This window comes from Quercus robur, chromosome 7 (genome assembly GCF_932294415.1).
Source record: "Quercus robur chromosome 7, dhQueRobu3.1, whole genome shotgun sequence".
Taxonomy (NCBI): Eukaryota; Viridiplantae; Streptophyta; class Magnoliopsida; order Fagales; family Fagaceae; genus Quercus; species Quercus robur.
In genome coordinates this window covers 24,324,043-24,343,915 of record NC_065540.1, presented here as the reverse complement: position 1 = coordinate 24,343,915, position 19,873 = coordinate 24,324,043, and the positions used below count along the sequence as shown (strand labels likewise).

The following is a 19,873-nucleotide window of genomic DNA, read 5'->3' as shown; positions in this document are numbered from 1 at the left end:
TTATGGGTTTGATATGGTCTAATTCTGGTGGTTTGTGGGTTGCAGTTGTCGTGGGTGGTGGTGGTGCTGCTACTGCTACCTGCTGAGTTCTGGTGGTTGTGGGTGGAACGGGAAAGGAGAAGGGGAACGGGTGCAATAGGGTCTGAGGAAGGAGATCTCTGTTAATATGTGGGTATGGTGGGTAGGTGTTTTAGAAAGGTTTTATATCGGGTTTGAGTTTTGAAAGAGAAGCAGAGCATCGGGTTTGAGTTTTAGAAAGGTTTTATATCGGGTTTGAGTTTTAAAAAAGTTTTATTATTATTTTTTTTAATATATATATATATATATATATTTTTTTTTTTTTATAGGAAAATACTGAAACATTGCATTAATCAGGAATGAGAGACTACAGACAAATCTTGAGCACACGTGTGCTTTAAAAAGCTAGGGCATTCCTCTAGCCAAACTACATAGTTCTCAACCTCCTTTGCATACTGTGCCAACAAGTGAGCAGGGACATTTCCCTGTCTTTTTACATGGGAGAAGTAAGAGCTTCTAAAACCTGATGCTTGCTCCAACGTTACTGCTAGTACGTTGTGTGTGGATGAGGGGGCCTCACCCTCCCCCTGAAGGGCCTTGAAAATGATCAATGAGTCTCCTTCAAACACTGCCTCCCTTATCCCCACATCTTGTGCAAACAGAACACCAGCTTCCATTGCCTTTGCTTCTACCTCTACTGCGTCCAGAGGTGCATTTACTGATTTGCTTAAGGCCGCTATTACCACCCCATTTTTATCCCGGATCACCACACCAATTCCCGCCTTTTTTCTATGTTTGAAGACCGCACCATTGACATTCACCTTGTATTGGTCTCGAGCTGGAGGCTTCCATGTTATCATTGGCCTCGCCTGCCGGAGATTAACCCGTCTAACTTCATTCACTGCATGGCACTCGTCCACCAGGTGTAGCGAGGTCTTCAAGATTTCTCTACCCGGTTTGCCATTGCCTCCCATCCTTCTTTCGTTGCGGTCTTTCCATATGCCCCAACAAACTGAGATGACTTTCTCTGTCAAGCCGGGTTGAGACCCTTCCCATTTTTGTAGGTTCTACACGACATCTAGGAACGTCCAAGACGGAGAAATGGCAAAAGGAAGAGCTAGTTTACTAGACTCCCATATCCCATGGGCATGTTTGCAGAACCACAACAAGTGGCACGTGGTTTCCTCTGGATGTCCACACAAGACACACTCCTCATCAACAGAGATTTTCCTTCGCTTGAGGTTATCCTTGGTTGCTAGGATATTTCGGCCTGCTTTCCAAGCGAAGTGTCTTAGTTTGTGTGGGAGTTTCAACTGCCAAATGCACTTCCAGACTCGTTTGCGGTGCGAGTCGTTTGAACAATCTCCCCTGTTTTGCTCTATCTTTTCCTCGTAGGCTAATGCATATGCCGACTTCACCGAGAATTTTCCAAAGATGCTTGCCGCCCAAATCAGCCTATCTTTTCTGCTCGTCGAGCTTAAAGAAATGCCCAGAATGGCCGGAGCATCCTCAGCATTGAAGCATTGATTGACCGAGTCCGCATCCCACTTAAAGGTTCCCCTGTTTATGAGGTCCTTAACCAGAGTGACCCGCGGGCTTTGTATTTCCGGAGATACCATCATGTAAGTGCTCGGTTTTGGCACCCATTTATCGCACCATACTCGAATACTTTCACCATACCCCACCTACCATCGAATGCCTTTTCGTACCACCCCTTGAGTCGCCATTAGGCTCCTCCACGCATAAGAGGGGTTCCTTCCCATATCGGCTTCCACAAAGCTACCGTGAGGAAATTACTTCGCTCTAAAGACTCGGCAAAACAGGGATGAGGAGTTTTTTTGTAATCTCCATCCCTGTTTCGCTAAGAGAGCTAGATTGAAGAGCTTCAAGTCACGAAAACACAAGCCCCCTCTATCTTTCGGCATACACAGCTTCTACTAGCTCAACCATGCTAGTTTCTTCTCACTTTTTGCTTGACCCCACCAGACCTGCCTGATCATCCCCTGGAGTTCATCACAGAGTTTGTTTGGCAGAAGAAAGCAACTCATCGTGTATGAAGGCACTGCTTGTGCAACTGCCTTAATCAGAATTTCTTTGCCAGCACTAGTCAGTAGCTTTTCTTTCCAGCCTGATACCTTATTCGCCACTCTTTGTTTCAGGTGGGCAAAGGTGTTGGATTTTGATCTCCCTACCAATGAAGGTAAACCAAGATATGACTCATGTGGTTTAATCACTTGGGCACCAAATAGTTTCACCTCATCTTTAATTCCATCAGTCGTGTTAGGGCTGAAAAATAGAGATGTCTTGTTTCGGTTCAGCTCCTGGCCCGAGGAGGCCTCATATACCTGTAACAATCTCTGAATTTCGATTGCCTCCTCCTTTGTCGCCCGTCCAAAGATTAGACTGTCATCTGCAAAAAAGAGGTGCAAAACTTTTGGCCCCTTGACCGAAGCAGCCACCCCTCTAAGCTTTTTCCTTTAAACAGCTTTGTGCAATATTGCTGAAAGTCCTTCTGCACAGATAAGAAAAAGGTATGGTGATAATGGGTCGCCTTGCCTCAGTCCTCGGGATGGATGAATTTTACCGTACGGTTGTCCATTGATTCTCACTGAGTAAGTCACCGAGGTCACACATCTCATCACTATAGATATCCAGTTGACGTGGAACCCTAGCTTCTTCATTATTTTTCGCAGGCACTCCCACTCCACCCGGTCGTATGCTTTGCTCATGTCAAACTTTAAAGCCATCTCCCCACATTTACCATTCCTTTTTCTGCTTATGTGAGTCATCATCTCATGGGCCATAAGGACATTATCTGTGATTAGCCTTTCTGCTACAAACGCGCTCTGATTTTCACAAACAATCTCTTGCAAGACAGTTTTCATTCTGTTTGCCACCACCTTAGATGCCAATTTATAGGTCACGTTGCACAAGCTAATTGGCCTGTAATCTGTGACACTTTCCGGGTCTTTGTTTTAGGGATTAGTACAATATGGGTATCATGAAAATGCGGGGGAGCAGTGCCATGGTTTAGAAAATCTAAAGCAGTAGTAATGACAATAGACTTAACTGTAGGCCAGAAATGTTGGTAAAAAAGTGGGGGCATACCATCGGGGCTGGGAGCTTTTAAGGGATGCATCTGCCGGAGTGCCTTCTCCACCTCGTGGGCATTGAAACTTCTGAGCAGAGAAGCATTCATCCTATCTGTGACTTTTGTGTGAATGGCCTCCAATAGCTCCTTCTCCACCTTTAGCCGCGAGGAAGAAAAGAGTTGTTCATAGTACTCAACAAAGATTCTTCCAATTTGTTCCTCATCCTCCTGCCAAGTGTTGTCACCATCCCGCACCCTATGTATTGAGTTCCTTTGGAACCTGTTGGAAGCCTTTGTATGAAAGAAAGTGGTATTTTTGTCCCTTGCTTTCAGCCAACTATTCCAGGACCGTTGGTGCCACATTTCCTCTTCCACATTCAACCACCGATTCAACTCCAGTTTCATGTTGTATATGTCCTCTAAGATTGACTCACTACCCCTCCAATTCTCCAGCATCTGGAGCTTTTTTTGCAACCCAGCAATCTGGTTTCCTTCGTGGCCAAAGGAATGTTTGTTCCACTTGGTCAGTGATGTGCAACACTCTTCCAGAAAATGTAGGAGCGGCCAGTTTGTTCCCCTGTTTCTTCCTTTTTCCCATGCGTCATTGACCACCTCTGAACACCGCTCATCCCTTAGCCACATCGACTCAAAACGAAATAACTTTGTCTTTTTTCTCCTCTTCCCTGTGGGGTTTGCATTCTTCAAAACTAGCATGCTATGATCAGACACTGAGTTAGCCACATGAAAGAGCTTGGTTGTAGGGAACATTTCAGCCCAGTTGGTTGACACAAATGCTCTTTCCAGACGTTCACGAATCCACCCCCTCGCACCTAGTCTTCGACTCCAAGTGAAGTCCGACCCATTGTATCCCATGTCTCATAGTTCACAGATATCAATGGTATCTCGAAACACTTTCATTTGAGCCTTAGGTCTTACATTACCTCCCTCTTTTTGTTTTGCGTGAAGAAGCTCATTGAAATCCCCCATAATCACCCACGGTATCTCACATTTACTACTGAGATTCTTTATCAAATCCCATGGCTCATCCCGTTTGCTCGTCTTCAGGTTGCCGTAAAAACCAGTAAATCGCCACCTCTTCTTTCCGTCATCTTCATTAACTATCACATTAATATGCCATGGTGAGTAAGTCAGTGGATCCACCGTCAATGTGTTTTTCCAAAGAAGAGCTAAACCACCCCCCCTCCCCCCCCCCCCCCCCCCCCCGTTTTGACTGGGCACCACCAGGCCATATTGTCTCTCAATCTTTCTCTTAACTCCTTCCATCTCTGTTGCCTTACGTTTAGTCTCTATTAGAAAGACTAACGTGGGATCTTCCTCCTTAATTATTTTTTGGAGTGTTTTAACTGTTAGGGAGTTCCCAATCCCCTTACAGTTCCAGCTTAAGGAACTCATTGTGTCCGGTGGGGCTGCTCCGCAGCCTCCACCGATCCAAGATGCTGTTTCAAAATCATTCCAAACTCTTTCACTTCTTCCTCCACTTTTACTCTCTTCCTATTTCCATTCTCCTCCTGTAATTCTGTCAGAGGTGTACGGCATCTCCTCTTGGTTCCTACCTCTATGCCATCCACATCCATAGCCATCTCACGGACCGTCATCTCTTCCCTTATGGCGTTTGAAGGCTCTCCAACTACGTTCTCTTTTCCTTTCTTTAGCGTCCTTATTTTTGTTTTTTGTGAGCCTTCACCACGTAGCTTTTTTGTGTTGTTGCCATGCACCGGAGTTGGGCTATTTGAGGCGAATTTAAATTCACACTCGGGCTGGGCCCGTTCAGATGTTATGTCCATAGTCAAAGACATATTAGGCCCATTTGTATCATTAAGGCCCACAATGTCTTACTGCCCTGGCCAGCTACTAACATCAGCAACAGACACGCTTAAAGGAGCGTGCGTGTGTTTATAGGATTGACTTTTGCTATTTTCCTGCACTTCCTTTTTGGACCCCTCACCTTTCATCATTCGGGAAACTTCACCATGGATTCCAGCGTCGATCTCTGCAAGTTGCTTTTCAAAATCTTTTCCTAGCACAGATATCAGCTTTACGGGCTCAGCACAGTCCTTTATTAGCCTCGAGTCATCCACATCGTTTCTTACGAGGTTGGCAAGCTTTGATTTGCCTACTCGCAGCTCACCAGTCACCTGTCCCATCTGTGTAGGCGCCTTTGAGATGCTCGCCAGCCTATCCTTTGTCTTATCAACCACCTCTTCTGCCCTATGACCGCCGTAGCCCGTCGCAAAGATTAGCTGGGGCTTCTGGTTTCGTTTCGGTGAGGCTCGCAGCCACGTTCCAAACTGCTTCTCCTTCGGTCTTAGTGTCTCCTTACTCCGTATCCATTGTAGACATTCTTTCTCATCGTGGTCCATCATCCCGCACCAGTAGCAAAAAATGGGAAGTCGCTCATATTTAAAATCTACCCACAACAATTTCTCTCTTCCTAATCTTATTTTCCGACCTCGGCATAGAGGTTCAGCAGTGTTTACCGAGACACGGACGCGTAGAAAACCTCCCATATTGAAGCCCTTGTCATCGACGTCCACTTTTTCCACTACACCCAGCGTTTCTCCAATGCTCATTCCTACATCTTTTGTCTGGCTCATTGTGGGCAGTCCATGAATTTGGACCCAAAATGATACCCTCTCTAAGCATGCTTTCTAGGCAGAGTCCCCTGCTTGTAGTTTATGGAGAATGAGGAGGTATTTATCATACGACCTAGGGCCCAGTTGCAGCACTCTATCTAGATCGTCCATTGTCTGGAAGAGGAATAGAGCTCTATTTTCCCCCAGGTCGCTCACCTCAAAGTTTGCCTTGGTTTTCCATGCTATCTTCAACACCCTAGCCACCGACTCCAAGTTAACCCATCTTTTCGTGTAAAACTTTCCTACCAAAAGCGGTCGATCCTCCCCTGTTGGGGAAACTACTTCTATTTCCGCCTCTTCCTTCGCCGATAATCGTAACCCCGCACACCTGTTTGTGATCTCGTCAATGTCCTTTTAGAGTTTTCTACCCTAATGGAGAAAAGGTTTGCACAAGGCAGCCTTTTTTTTCACCTCCAGGTTTCCAACGGAGACCTAGAGAGAAGATTTGCTTAATTTTTTTTTTTAATATTGTGCTGATGTGGAAAATTGTGGAAGTTTCAAAAGTTTCGGTTATATATATATATATATATATATATAGGTAAAGTCTCCGTTTCTACCAAAAAAATATATATATTAATGTACTATATGATGTACGCATGACTGGAATATAAGGTTGAAATATATATATAAACAAGAACTTGTAAATAGAGAGAAGTGCCAAGAGTAAGTTATACAAACTTTTGAATAATTTCTCTCACTTCATCAACCACAAGCCAGGCCTTCTGCCCTCCAATTACTTCTGCTTTCATCTCTCCATCTTTCCATAGCTGCAATAAATTTGTACAGTCCGTTTGTAAGTTTTCCTTAGGATCACTCTCACTAAAATCAAGAAAATTTTGAAAAATAAAAAAACTTAGATGGACAGACACAGACCTGAATTGTTGGCATCTTCTGAGAAAAGAGAACACAAGAAAGCATCATTAAAAGCGTCCAGGGAAAACATGTGAGTGTATTATACGTATTTAACAAGACAAATAAGATAATGCAGTATATATCATACGTACAGATGTTTCCCCGCTTGACTAGAGTTTGAGGTACCTTGTTGACATCCACCCAATAAAATTTGGCCCTGTTAAACAAAGAATCATAAAAAAAATAAAAAATAAACAATAACAATAATAATTGGAATTATAATAACCACCATAACAGAAAAGGATATTCAAATTTTTATACTTTGGTATCGGTTAATCCATGACAAGGAGCTCCCACGTTAGATTATGACCGACTTCCAGAAAGGAAATGAAAGATTTGTGCTTTGGCTCAAGTCTAGTGAGCTAAGCTTGATGACAAGTCTTGATTAGATTGGTCTAAATTAATAAAAGTGGGAACAGACAGCTAAAACTTCAATCTCTTCTTTTTAAATTATTTTATATATATATATATATATATATTTTTTTTTTTTCCGTTGGCTAAAACTTCTGCTCTAGTAACCATTCTCAACATATCTTTCAACTCAGTGACTCAAGCAGAGTTGAAACTATAGATTATTTTTTTCTTTGAATACTCAATTCCCCAAAAGAATATGGAAGGGTGTTCTAGAGAGGGGTGTATATATCACAGGCAAACTGGATACTGGGAGGAAGAACTCAGTTGGGAAAAAGCTGAAAGGCAAGAGTTTTAATTTAGAAGATGATATGCAGATTAGCTTGGGCTGCAGTCAGAAGCAGAACTAGGATTTTTGAATTTTTTTTTTTTTGGGGGGGTGGGGGGTGGGACTACAACAAAGTCGGGTTTTTTCGAGGGTCAAAACCCTTAAAAAGAGCATTAAAAACCCTAAAAAAATATTATTTTGAGGGTCTGGAAGACCCTTGATAACCTTTGAAACAAATTCCCTCAAAACAAAAATTTTGATGGCCTACATGGGTGAAAATAACCAAATATCACGGCAAAGTTTGTGGCAATCTAGCACTGTTTGGAAAATATTTAGCAATTTACCACTTTTCTAGTACTCGAGTTTCATACAATTGAGTTCTATCTGGTACTTGAGCTCAGTGAACTCGAGTTCCTAGTGAGTCAACCAGCATGGCACTAGTTGAGCTGGATTTTGGGAATTAAAAAATACCAGCTGGTCCTCGAGGTTCTTAAACTCAAGTACTATGTGTCCAGTACTCAATTTCCCAAGACTTGAGTACCGTGTAATTTTACATACACAGTACCTGAGTTCCCCCAACGCTAGTATGGCTTGGGTATCGTAGTTCCAGGATCCACACTCATACTCAAGTTCATTGAACTCAGGTTTGGCTTGGGTTGCAGGTCCACCATACTCAAGTTCAATGAACTCGGGTTTGGCTCGTCATTAATACGCACCGTTTCACTCACGTCTAACTCTTAATCTCCCTCTCTCTCTCTCACTCAGTCATACTCTCTCAATCTCCCTCTCACTTTCTCAATCTCGCTCTCAGTCTCTCTCACACTCTCATTGAGCTAACTCTCACTCTCACTCTCAATCTCCCACTCACTATCAGTCTCCCCTCAGTCTCGCTCTCGCTCTCACTCTCACTCTCACTCTACAGTGTACTCTCACTCTCAAATCTCAACGTTGACGATATCGAGGTCTTTAGTTGGTGAACTGCATCTTCAATTTCGAATCCCAAGGTACAAACTCAATGTTACTCTCAATATTTGTTTGAATAGTTGGTTTAGGACGATTTAGGGGTTAGGGTTATTTGTGGTAATTGAGATTGGGATTAAATTTAGAAGCAAGGTCCATTGATTTATTGAATAGGACCACAACCATAGCTGTCTAGGCCACCACAAATCTTTCATGGCTATCCAATGCACCTTGCTTCGTGATTATTTTCCTTTGTGTTTCTTTTTTTGTACAAGAAGTTATTGATTTCCATTTTGAGTCCAAAATGGATTATGGATAACATGCCCTATCCAAAATGTTATGAATTTTGGGGCTCAGAATTGTTTAAGAATTGTTGCAAATGTATGAGCTCCAATACCTTGGACATAGTCACCCTCCCAATTATCTGAAAAATGGCCAAACCTTAATCTAAACCACATATTTCTATGCAAACAAAAGTAGGAACTCAAAAAAAATGGGTAAAATTTTTGTAATGAGTGCTTTTGTTTCAATAAGGGTAATCTACTAGTAGTTCATTGAATCTGCTTGTAAGGTATATAGCCACTCTCTTTTGAATGAAATTCAAGCTTATAAAAGAAATTTATTAAAGAAAAAGAAAGAAAAAGTAGGAACTCAATTTGTGAATTTTCCTCATGTGTCATGCTCTTTAAAAAGATAATTAGAATGTTTATGTTTTGCATTCGACCTAATGGGCCAGTAGTCACTTAATGGGTCATTAATCACCTTTAATTTATGCCATATATGGACCCACATCGAGCGGGACCCCCTATGAGTACTGTCTTGACAAGGCAACCTGTGCATCATTCAGGTATGCTTTGGGATGCTCCTTCAACAGGCAAGGTATGCACTTGTCCAAAATCGTAGTCAATATATGTAGTAGAAAGATTTTTCTTACCATGCACTTGTCCCTAGCATTGGCATTTAAGTTTGAAGCATAATTATTACATGCTTAGTGAATACTATTATTAATACAATGCTGCTCCGTTTGCCAGAAATGCCAGGTGTACTGACTTGTCGTCACCAATTTAGTGGTGTGGCCGAAGGTGGGTTAGATCCATGGATTGCCACTTATATCATAGATGTGGGGTTAGATGGGCTACTTCGGGTCCCAAATGTAGACCTTAACCATGCATTGATCGTTGGTGGAGAGATGGCAGCCAAAGACACACTCATTCCGCTTGCCCCACGGTAAGATGACCATCGCACTACAAGACATGGAGGTTATAATGGGGGCACCTCTAGATGGCATGCCGATGGTGGGATTTACCAATATATGCAATTGGGGCGACCTCTACGCCAATTTGCTAGGCCATAGACCGCCAGACAGAGACGTCGGTGCTAGTGAGAACACCGCAGTGCTGTGTAGGTCGAGGTTAAAAGCATGTTGGCTCAAGTCACAGTTTAGCAACCCTCTCCCGGCTGACACCACTGACGTGCTTATGCAGCAGTATGCTCGGTTTTACATACTGAGATGTTGGGTGGTATGCTGTTTATGAACAAGTCTGGCGAACGACTCTTAAATCATGTATCTACAGTTTTTCAATCCAATCAGCAATGGAAAGAATTTTAGCTGGGGTAGTGCAGCACTAAGTTGGCTATATAGACACCTCTGTAACGCATCAAAGAAGACAGCCAAGCAGATTAGCAGTGCACTGCTATTGGTGCAGTTATGGGCGTAGGCAAGGTTTCCACACATATGTCCTATGATGAGGCATCCACACCAAGCACTGCCCCAGGTCCACTTGTTGTTAGGTATGTAGGATCTTTAGTTACCGTTTTACATTTCCGCATTAACTTTTTTGCATGGGAATTATGTAACTAATATAAAGGTTATGTCTGTGTTGTTTGCTAGATGGAAAGGGGCTAAGTGCACAACTGAACATCCAGCGCCCATCCTACGTGCCTATTTTATGTCGCTTGCTTCACTATAGCCAAATCAGGTATCGTGCCTTTGTTGGGGACCACTGGCATGTAGTTGTTCTACTTACAATTCGTTTTGGAATGAATAAAATTTTTTGATTTTGGAGTTAAACATTTTTGGCATGTATTGTTCACATTCGTTACACATTTTTTCTAATTATATTGTTAATACGGTTGTTGCATATGTTGTATCATTACAAATTGTCTGGGAGCCATACAAGTCTATGTTGGGTTCCCTGCTCGCATATTGTACGGTAGGCCAACACATATGAAGGTCTATTGTGCCACTCATACATTTTTTTATGGTTGAAGGCCATCACCCCGAACATATTCTCCAACAGTTTGGGATGAAGCAAGCAGGGACGGAACTATGTACTAGGAGAGGGGGGCTGTGCCCCCCCCCCCCCAATTTTTTTAAAATATTAAATAATATGTATATATTTAAGATTTTAAAAACTATGTCCATGAAAAATTATATTTTCCCCTCTCAAGAAAATTATATTTGCCTCCCTTGACTTCAAATTCTAGTTCCGTCCCTAGAAGCAAGGCTTACCAATCGATGTCAATACTTCACCTGAACTTCACAAGAAAACACTCCAGGGCAAGCAAAACAAAAATTGGGATGAAGAACATGCCACGAATATTGCTAAAAGGGCTACGCACGCCACAATTGTCGATGCACCACTCTTTCATGGGGAGATGAGCTACAATGATGAGTATAAGGTGTGGTTTCGTCCCCACACTCAACGCCATATTACAAAAGAGACCTCATACTGGGACACTTTGGTAAGTTTACAAAGGCTGTTCTGTTACAAATGTACCTCGCTTCACATAGTTTAGTTCAAACTACTAACACTACTCTTGTATACTTGTGACGGGTTGAATCACAGTTGAAGATCATGGCAAAGTGCGAACCAAGTTCCAAGATCTCCGACTGTATTGATGCCTTGAAAGTTGTTGAAGAGATCGATCGATTGACCTTGGACGATGCACGCGCTGCGAGCAACATGAGTGAACTAGTTGCACCAGCTACAAGGCGTGGTTCGCGAGTGGGTGGACGTCGAGGGTGTGGAGGCCATTAATCTGGTTAGCGTCACACACCCATGCATGACCACACCATGGAAGAAGCAAGTCAGTCAATAGATGAGATGTGTTTGGACACTGGTTATGACATGAGCTACAATGCTACTAGTCCACTGGCATCCATGGCACACGATGATGCGGGTCCATCTCATAGGTTTTCTACAATTTACTACAATTATCAGGTGGTGCTAAAGTGAAGATGATGTGGGAATTTGTTGAACAAATGCTGGTGAAGAGAGTCATTGCTTCGGATCTCTATGTCATTGTTGAGCCTGCTATAGTAGAGGCTAGAGAGGGTTCACAACATACTGTTTTGGATGAAATTGTAGATGAGCACGTCGACTCAATACCATTATAGTCTTATCAAGGGTATACAGGAGATAGGTATGGCGGTGAACTGTGACAGACATTTCGGCATGTGAACTCGATTGAGGAGGAGGAAGGGTACCAGGAAGTGCATGAAGGAGAGAATTTATCTCATGATGAGGTGCATGGGGGCACATTTGAAAATGAAGATGATCACGGACTTGGTGACGATGCAACCCATATTGATGTTACTAGGGATGAGTTCGAGGAGCTCCTAAATACCATGGGTGAACATGAGGATGTTGATCATATCGAAGAGGTGCTTGAAGAAGAGAATATAGACACATGCCCCGATCCCGATCCTATGCGGAAATTTTTCATCAAAAACACTTGGGATAATATGTTTGATCCATCACCTATTATGCAAACGGCAGTATCAAGTTGGCAGCCTGGGGAGTAGCCAATGAAAGGGATGGTATTCCCGACTCAATTGGTGGTGTGACATGCATTGACCTGGTATGTAGTGTGGAAGAATTTTATCTTCAAAACTGAGCATTCAGACTTAGAAAGGCTTATGGTGAGTTGCGAGGATGATTCTTGTCCATGGTCAAGCCTTGCGATCTATTGCAAGGGAGACAATATCTAGAAGATCACAAAATGCAAGGGCCCCCATATGTGCGACAAAATTCAAAATGCTCATGATGGTCGGATGCTTGATTTGGCGTTCCTAACATACGTACTTAAGCACTATATACAAGAAGACCTCGCGTATAAGATAAAGTCCTTATGCCACCTTGTTTTGGCAGACTTAAAACATAATGTATCTCACTACAAGGTATTCTTTAACTTGCATTCTTTTTTCAATACAATGCAGAGACATCAGTCTTCATAAAAGTATAAGAATGATCTTTTTTCCCAAGACCCATGAATACCTTATATTATGGAAAAAAAAAAAAAATGAATAAAGGCTAGGTGGTGATTTGAAGTATATGGCAGCAACTTGTTTCGTGAATCACTAATGCATGTGACATACTAAATGTTTTGTGAATCACTAAATGCATGCTACACACGGATCATATCTGATAAGTATCTTCATTCTTGACATTCTGATTAAACAAGCATCTAGAGTTTTAATAAAAACAAAACAAGGAAAGAGAAAGAAATATTATCTTCATCTTATTGCTTTACAAGTCTTGATTTGTTTTCTTCAACTTTAATTATTTAACTTGTATTTATTTCTAACGTAATCATTATGGTTCACTTACAAGGTATGGGATGCCAAACAAAAGGCCGTTGCAGCTATATACGGGGATTTTAAGGAGTCTTATGCAGAGTTGCCGCGTTTTTTGGTAGGACTTAAAGATGGAAGTCTGGGTACAAAGTATAAATTACTAGTGGACGATAATTACAAACAAGGAACCTGTACATTCAAGTCCATATTTTGGGTGTTTCATCCATCTATTGTTGGGTTCAAGTACTGTAAGCCTGTGATCAACATTGATGCAACCCACCTCTATGGAAAATATAAAAGGAAATTAATGATTGCAATGACGACAAATGCTAATAATAAGATTTATCCACTAGCCTTCGCCGTTGTCGAGAGCGAGAGCACAGAGACTTAGGGTTAATTCTTGGCTTGTATAAGAAGATATGTTACCAACCGAAGCGATCTATGCGTCATATCTAACAGACAACCCGGGATACAAGCTATCTTCAGAGACATTAGTCGAGACTTTTTGCAGCCTCCCATGACAGAACATCATTACTGCCTTCATCATCTGTACAGTAACGTCAACATTAGATGAAACAATGAACCTTTAAAGAATCTAGTATGGAGGGCAGCAAGTGCTACCCAAGAGCCAAAGTTCAATGCCACTTTCAAATTAATTGAAAATGTCAACCAAGATGCGCACCAATATCTCAAGGATGTGCCTAAAGACAAATGGGTTCTAGCTTTTGACAAGGGTTACCGTTATGGGGCGATGACCACAAACGTCTCCGAGTGCTTCAATGGTGTTCTAAAGGGTGCTCGTAGCCTGCCCATTACGGCAATGGTGAAATACACATGGTTCAAATTGAATGCTTACTTCGATGACCGTCGCAATAAGAACATAGCGCAGTTGAATTCGGGGAAAAAATGGTGTAAATATGCATTGGATATCTTCATGAGAAATGAGGAGAAGGCAGAGCATCATAGGTTGATGAAATTGAGTGTGCAACAACAATCATATCAACTAGATACACAGCATAATCCAGGGACTGCTAGTGGGGGGGATCACACACATGGAGTTAATTTGTTGCAGAGAACTTACACATGTCAAAAATGGAAACTGTACAAAATACCATGTTCACATGTCATTGCAGTTTGTATTAGGTATCGACACGATGCAGAGCAGTACATTGACCCATGGTATAGCGTGAACGCACTGTTCTGCAGCTATGCTCCCATTTTCCCAGCATTGAAAAATAAATTATCATGGCCGAATCCTGAAGAAACTCGAAGGGTCGTCCTTAACCCCCGATTGATCCGAGAGAAAAGTCGCCCTGTCTCAACACAAATCAGGAATGAGATGGACAAGGGCGGGAAACGGCCAAGAACCACACCATGGAAGGAGGGGGGGAGGAAGGTGGAATGCGGGTTGTGTAACCAAGAGAGGCATAACCAAAGAACATGCCCTAAGCAAAACGAGGTACCGATGAGTGGTGGTCTTGCGGACTAGGTACGCTAAGTTTGAACCGTAGCATCCTTCTAAATGCAACTTGAAACAAAATGCATGATATATGCCATTAGATCAAAATGCAAGCTATATGCCATTCAATTTTTATTTTTGAAACTTGAGAAAAATTGAATAAAATTTTAAGGACCCAATATGGCACTTATATTATAAGCTACTTTCCCTATAGGATGCATACAAAAAGTCATTGGCATTGTCATTTGTTTTGTTGCAAAAATTACATACTAATTGTTTATGTCACTCTATTGTTGGAAGAACAGGCTCAGGTTCTTATCACTCTATTGCTGGAGGAACATGCTCAGGTTCTTACTACTCTGTCTTTGCTATTCACCTATAAAACCAAGATTTTAAAATATTTTGTATATTTGGGGACAACACTTATCATTTTTCAGCATTGCTGAGTAACTAAAGTAAATCTTACATTTACTCTCTAGCATTATTTTAATGGAAATTAGAGCTGATTCATAATTTCAATGTATAGAATGAACTGAAATGATTTGTGCTGGGTGTTGGACTAAATTCAGATTGCACTTAGTAGTTTAAAGATGAATAAAAAATGCAATTATGAGAACCCCATGCACAATTATTATCATTAAATTTTAACCCAATGATGGGTATCTTTTACTTATCTTTTGTATTTTGTAGTATTTGCACAGTTGCATGTGCATGAATGCTTGAAATGCTTCCTTCCTTCTGTATTTTTTGTGCGATCTCACTTAAAATGGTGTAGGTATGGGTTCATATCTATTGGAAACTCTAAACGATCACTTCAGCAAAAAACTGGTTCAGACATATAGTTTATTTCCGAACCAAATGGAGACGAGTGATGTGGTGGCCTAGCCCTACAACTCACTATTGACACTTAAGCGACTTACATTAAGTGCTGATTGCATTGTTGTTTTTTTTTTTTTTTTTTTTTTTTTTTTTTTGAGAAACCAGACCTCACGGCCCAAATAGATTCAAAAAAAGGACTTACAAAGCGTCCCTCGCTACAAGGGGGGCTAAATCATCAGGGATGGACTCAATCCAAACTTGAAGCCCACTGCTAGACTTAGAACGTCTAGCAAGGAAATGGGCAACCGAGTTGCCAATACGCCTAACATGATTAAACTTACAGAGCTGAAAATCTGCAGCAAGTACAAGACAATCTTGAATAACATGACCATATTCAGGATGAAGAACCTCCCTGGTTTGCAAAGCCCGAATGATGAGTTCAGCATCCCCTTCAACCACAGCCACGGAAATACACAGCTCCTTCGCAAACAACAAAGCTCTTTTGCAGGCTAGAGCTTCCACCGTAGCTACTGAATTGGGGAGAGAAACACGTTCAGCCAAAGATCCTACCACGCTACCAAAAGAGTCCCTAATAACAACCCCTAGACCTGCTGCTTCCATCTCAGAATAAACAGCTCCATCAAAGTTAATTTTGAAGAAATTGGGGTTGGGAGGCCTCCATCTAACAGTGGTTACACCTACTGCTTCTGCCTTTCTTTCACACCCCTTGGCAGATTTGAACTCCAACAGGTATGAGTCCGCTCTAACCTGATTGCGTTGTTGTTCTTGATAACACTGCATTGAATAGAATTGCTATGGAACGTCTTCATTTACCAAATCCTAGATTTGCTCAAACAAATTCTCTGGTCTCCACTGTAATGTCTGCCAGTACAACCACTCTGCGATATCCAGGTTATATGAACAATGATATCCAGGTTAATTGTTTGCTGTCTCATAAATTTTGTATTGGACAAGTTATGCTTAGAAGAAGTGTTTTAGCAAAGTCTAACGTAAATACATATTTTCTTAGCAGGCTAATGTGATTCGTAAAACCATTGTACTTGATGTCATGAGAAGACTATTGTCGGCAAGATTCTTTGCTTTTAGTTCTTCCATTCATGCACAATATAGCATTCCTTTGAAATAGAGCTTCTTTTGCACTTTGCAGGCAAAGAATATTATGGTTTCCTCGTGACATGTGTAGGTTTTGTTCTTGAGTTGTTGCCAAAGCTTGCTTTTATGTTCCCTACTCCAATGGTGGGGTTGCAAATTCATCCTCCCTCCCCCCTCTCCAACCCTCCTCTTTCCCTATTTTTTAGGTGCTTGTTCCAATGTTTTGTCTATCATACTTGTCTTGTCCATTTCAGGTTCTTGAAGAAATCAGGCCCTATCTAGTAGGGGCAGCCGGTGGATCTCTTGAACTTGTGGCAATCGAGGTACCAATAGTCAAAGGATAACAGGACCAGCTACAGGGGTGATGATTGTTTGTGTTGCTATCACACGAAAATTGCAAGAGAAAAATCTAGCAATCGCAGCAGTTCAACTTTTGTAAAATCCTAGGGAGAAACCAAAAAATTAAAATCTTCTTGTATTCTTGCGATTTTTTATCACATCTTGCAAGTAAAGGAGGCATCTATACAACCCTATAAAACTTTTGTGATAGTTTCATATAATATGTACAATTTAATATTTAGTGGGCTAACAAAGTTAAGAAAAATCTTGTTAATGGAAATTTAGGCTTGCTGAAGAACTTGTTAGCCATTTCCATGTTCAAACTTTAAATGTTAAATTTGTTTTGGCCTATTTAGTATCTAAGCTTGATTTTGGTTCAACCAAAAGGATGATTGTCCAAAATGTGTGGTAGATCTACGATTTCTGATACATCGAAAATTAAGACCTGTAAACAAGATTCTATTAGACTTTCATGGCATGTCAACACTATAATAGAAGTTATGTATGCTTCCTCCATCCCCAGTGTAGGGAATTGACACGAAATTCCCAACCTGTGAGAAACAAAAATAGAGAAAACACACGCCAAAGACAAAAATAATCACACGCACAAGATAATATTTACGTGGATCGACAATTTGCCTACGTCCACGGAATTACAGGGATTTCACTATTATTAAGAAAAAAATACAAAGTGCGGCTACAGTTTTTCACTCTCTCAAAAACAACAACCGGAAACCCTAATTACCAAAGCAACGTTTTCTATATCCTGCACACAAGATTCACAATGGGCTACAAAATGGGCCAAAAAAAATTTCAGAGAATCTCCCATTAAAAACCACGCAACATTATTTCAGGTCAGGTTAGGTCGTCAACCGAATCAAATACAACTAGGCTCCACAAAGCCCAACACCCAAAACAAATACAAGCAAAAGAAATATTGAAATTTAGGTTTTGCAAAACTAAGTGAGAGTGAGGGAGAGTGTGAGAGTGAGACTGAAAGTTAGATTGAGTGAGGTTGAAAAAATTTATATAATACTCGAGTTCTCTGAACTCGAGTTTGATGGGGTAAGTTACCGAGCCAAACCCGAGTTTACTGAACTCGAGTATGGTGGAAATTAGTCTTGGAACCCAAGCCAAACCCGAGTTCAATGAACTTGAGTTTGGTGGACTCAATACCCAAGCCATACTCGTGTTTAGGGAGCTCGGGAATTGTGTATTACACTAACACAGTACTCGAGTTCCTAGAACTCAAGTTCAAAACACACAGTACTCGAGTTTGGTAACCTCGAGTACCAGGTGGCATTTTTTAATGCCCAAAATCCAGCTCAGCCAGTGCCATTCAGGCAGACTCACTAAAAACTCGAGTTCACTGAACTCAAGTACTATTTAAAACTCGATTTTGTGAAACTCGAGTAATAAAAAAGTAGTAGATTGCTAAATATTTTTGAAACAGTACTAAATTGCCACAAACTTTGCCAAAACGTGGTATTTGGCTATTTTTATCGGACTACATGACCCTTCAAACAGAAATTTCAAGGCCTACATGACCCTTGAAACAATTGCTTTATTTTTAGGGAGAATTGACCTCCCTTGAAAAAAATTTGTTAAAAAAAAAGTACAATAACCTGTTTTTTTAGGGCCTCCCAACCCTCAAAATAAAGTCTTTTTTTTTTTTTTTTAATCCACAACCATGCACATATTACAAAACCTATATTACACCAAAACACAATGAGTATTACAAGTTACAACCACACATACATCAAAAGACCAAATATTATGAAGTCCTCAATAGTACCAAAATTCTAACATGATAACGAATACATCAAAATGAAATCTTTGGCGATTAAACATCAACAATGGTAGGACAGAAATGAAATATAGGAATAGCTGAGCAAGATACTATTGTAGATCCTTTTCTAACAGGTTAAGGTAACAAAGGAGAGATTTATTATCTATCCTTTTACTTGTTCCACGAAATGCATCCACAGATATTGCACGAAAGGAGTGTACTTAAGTAGGGAAGCGAAATCCAGTGACATTCTGCATAATAACCTCATCTTCTACCTTGAAGAAGGTAAACAAACATGAAGTTGGTGAAGGATTGCAGATTGCAAAACTTGTTAAGAGTATGTTTTGACTAGAGCTATTTCGTCGGATATAAATTGAAGTTTCTTTATTAACATCAAGCCCATGTACTCTTTGACACCACTTGAATTTAAATAGGGCGCATAGATAACTTATAGAATATAGATGGAGGGCTTTTAACCACATAAAAATATACTAGCTATATATAATATAATTAGAAGATTTCATACTAATGCATCTTGTGTTTGCAAGTATCTTCAATAGTATCTTGAATACAGTATTAAGAAACTTGAAAACATAATTTAAAACTTACCATAATGAGCCAGATCATTTCTACTTCCATTGGCACTTGTGCCAACTCCTCTATTGCTACCTCCGTTTACCATTAATGAGGAGCATGTCAAATCTCAAACTTAATATGTAAAGAAACCCCAAGTACCCAAATGGGTAAGAAAAATTTTGGGGCTAGAATTCATTTTCATCGTAAAGAAAAACTGTTGATCTGCAATAATTAAACTTGAATAACTTACAGGTTTAGAGATATACTTCTGTTGTACTAACTTTTCCACAATAAAAGCAGCAGATGGGAATATTGGCAATTTAAGACTACAATAAAAGATAAGCTACTAAACATGCAAGTATAAAAAAATCATAGTGATCCATAAACCATCATTATCCCACATGACTGGAGGGGTGGAATCTAAAAATGCAAACTATTTCCGAAGGCAGTCAACAATGCACAAACATGAGGTCACTATTTTATACAATTAAGATAAAATTAAGATCCCCATCATCGCAGCAAAGTACATGCACTTGATCAGCTATACAAATGTATATATAGGTGACACCATATGATTGCTGCCATGGTTACAATCATAAGTGTATATCAGCCTTTGATTCTTTTCCTTAGATTCAAATCTCGCAACTGTTATAAGCCTAGGAGAGGTTGAACTTGAGGAAAATCTGGATGGTGGAGCAGGTATAGGTTGCAGGGTTTGCCAAATAATATTTAAAAATGTATTATTAAGCAAAATAGTCCTATTCTTTTTTTTTTTTTTCTTTCTATGCGATCATGATAGTTTCGGGATATGCTAGTGAGAGCAGCAATCTAGAAACTATTGAATTGTACCTCATGGAAAATTAAGTGACCTCTCTAAAGCCTTTG

General features: G+C 40.7%; 1 protein-coding gene and 1 pseudogene across 1 annotated transcript; both read right to left on the bottom strand.

Annotated features, from left to right (window-relative positions):
- Positions 1-371: 371 nt before the first annotated feature.
- On the bottom strand, positions 372-992 carry LOC126691198 (uncharacterized). The gene has a single exon (XM_050386258.1). The coding sequence runs from the start codon at positions 990-992 to the stop codon at positions 372-374; it is 621 nt and encodes a 206-aa protein (XP_050242215.1).
- Positions 993-6,431: 5,439 nt separating this feature from the next.
- LOC126692871 (thioredoxin-like 3-1, chloroplastic) overlaps positions 6,432-19,873 on the bottom strand; it is a 74,538-nt pseudogene continuing 61,096 nt past the window's right edge.

Coding starts and splice junctions, on each gene's coding strand:
- LOC126691198 (XM_050386258.1), bottom strand. CDS start 992: ATGGGAGGCAATGGCAAACCGGGTAGAGAAATCTTGAAGACCTCGCTA.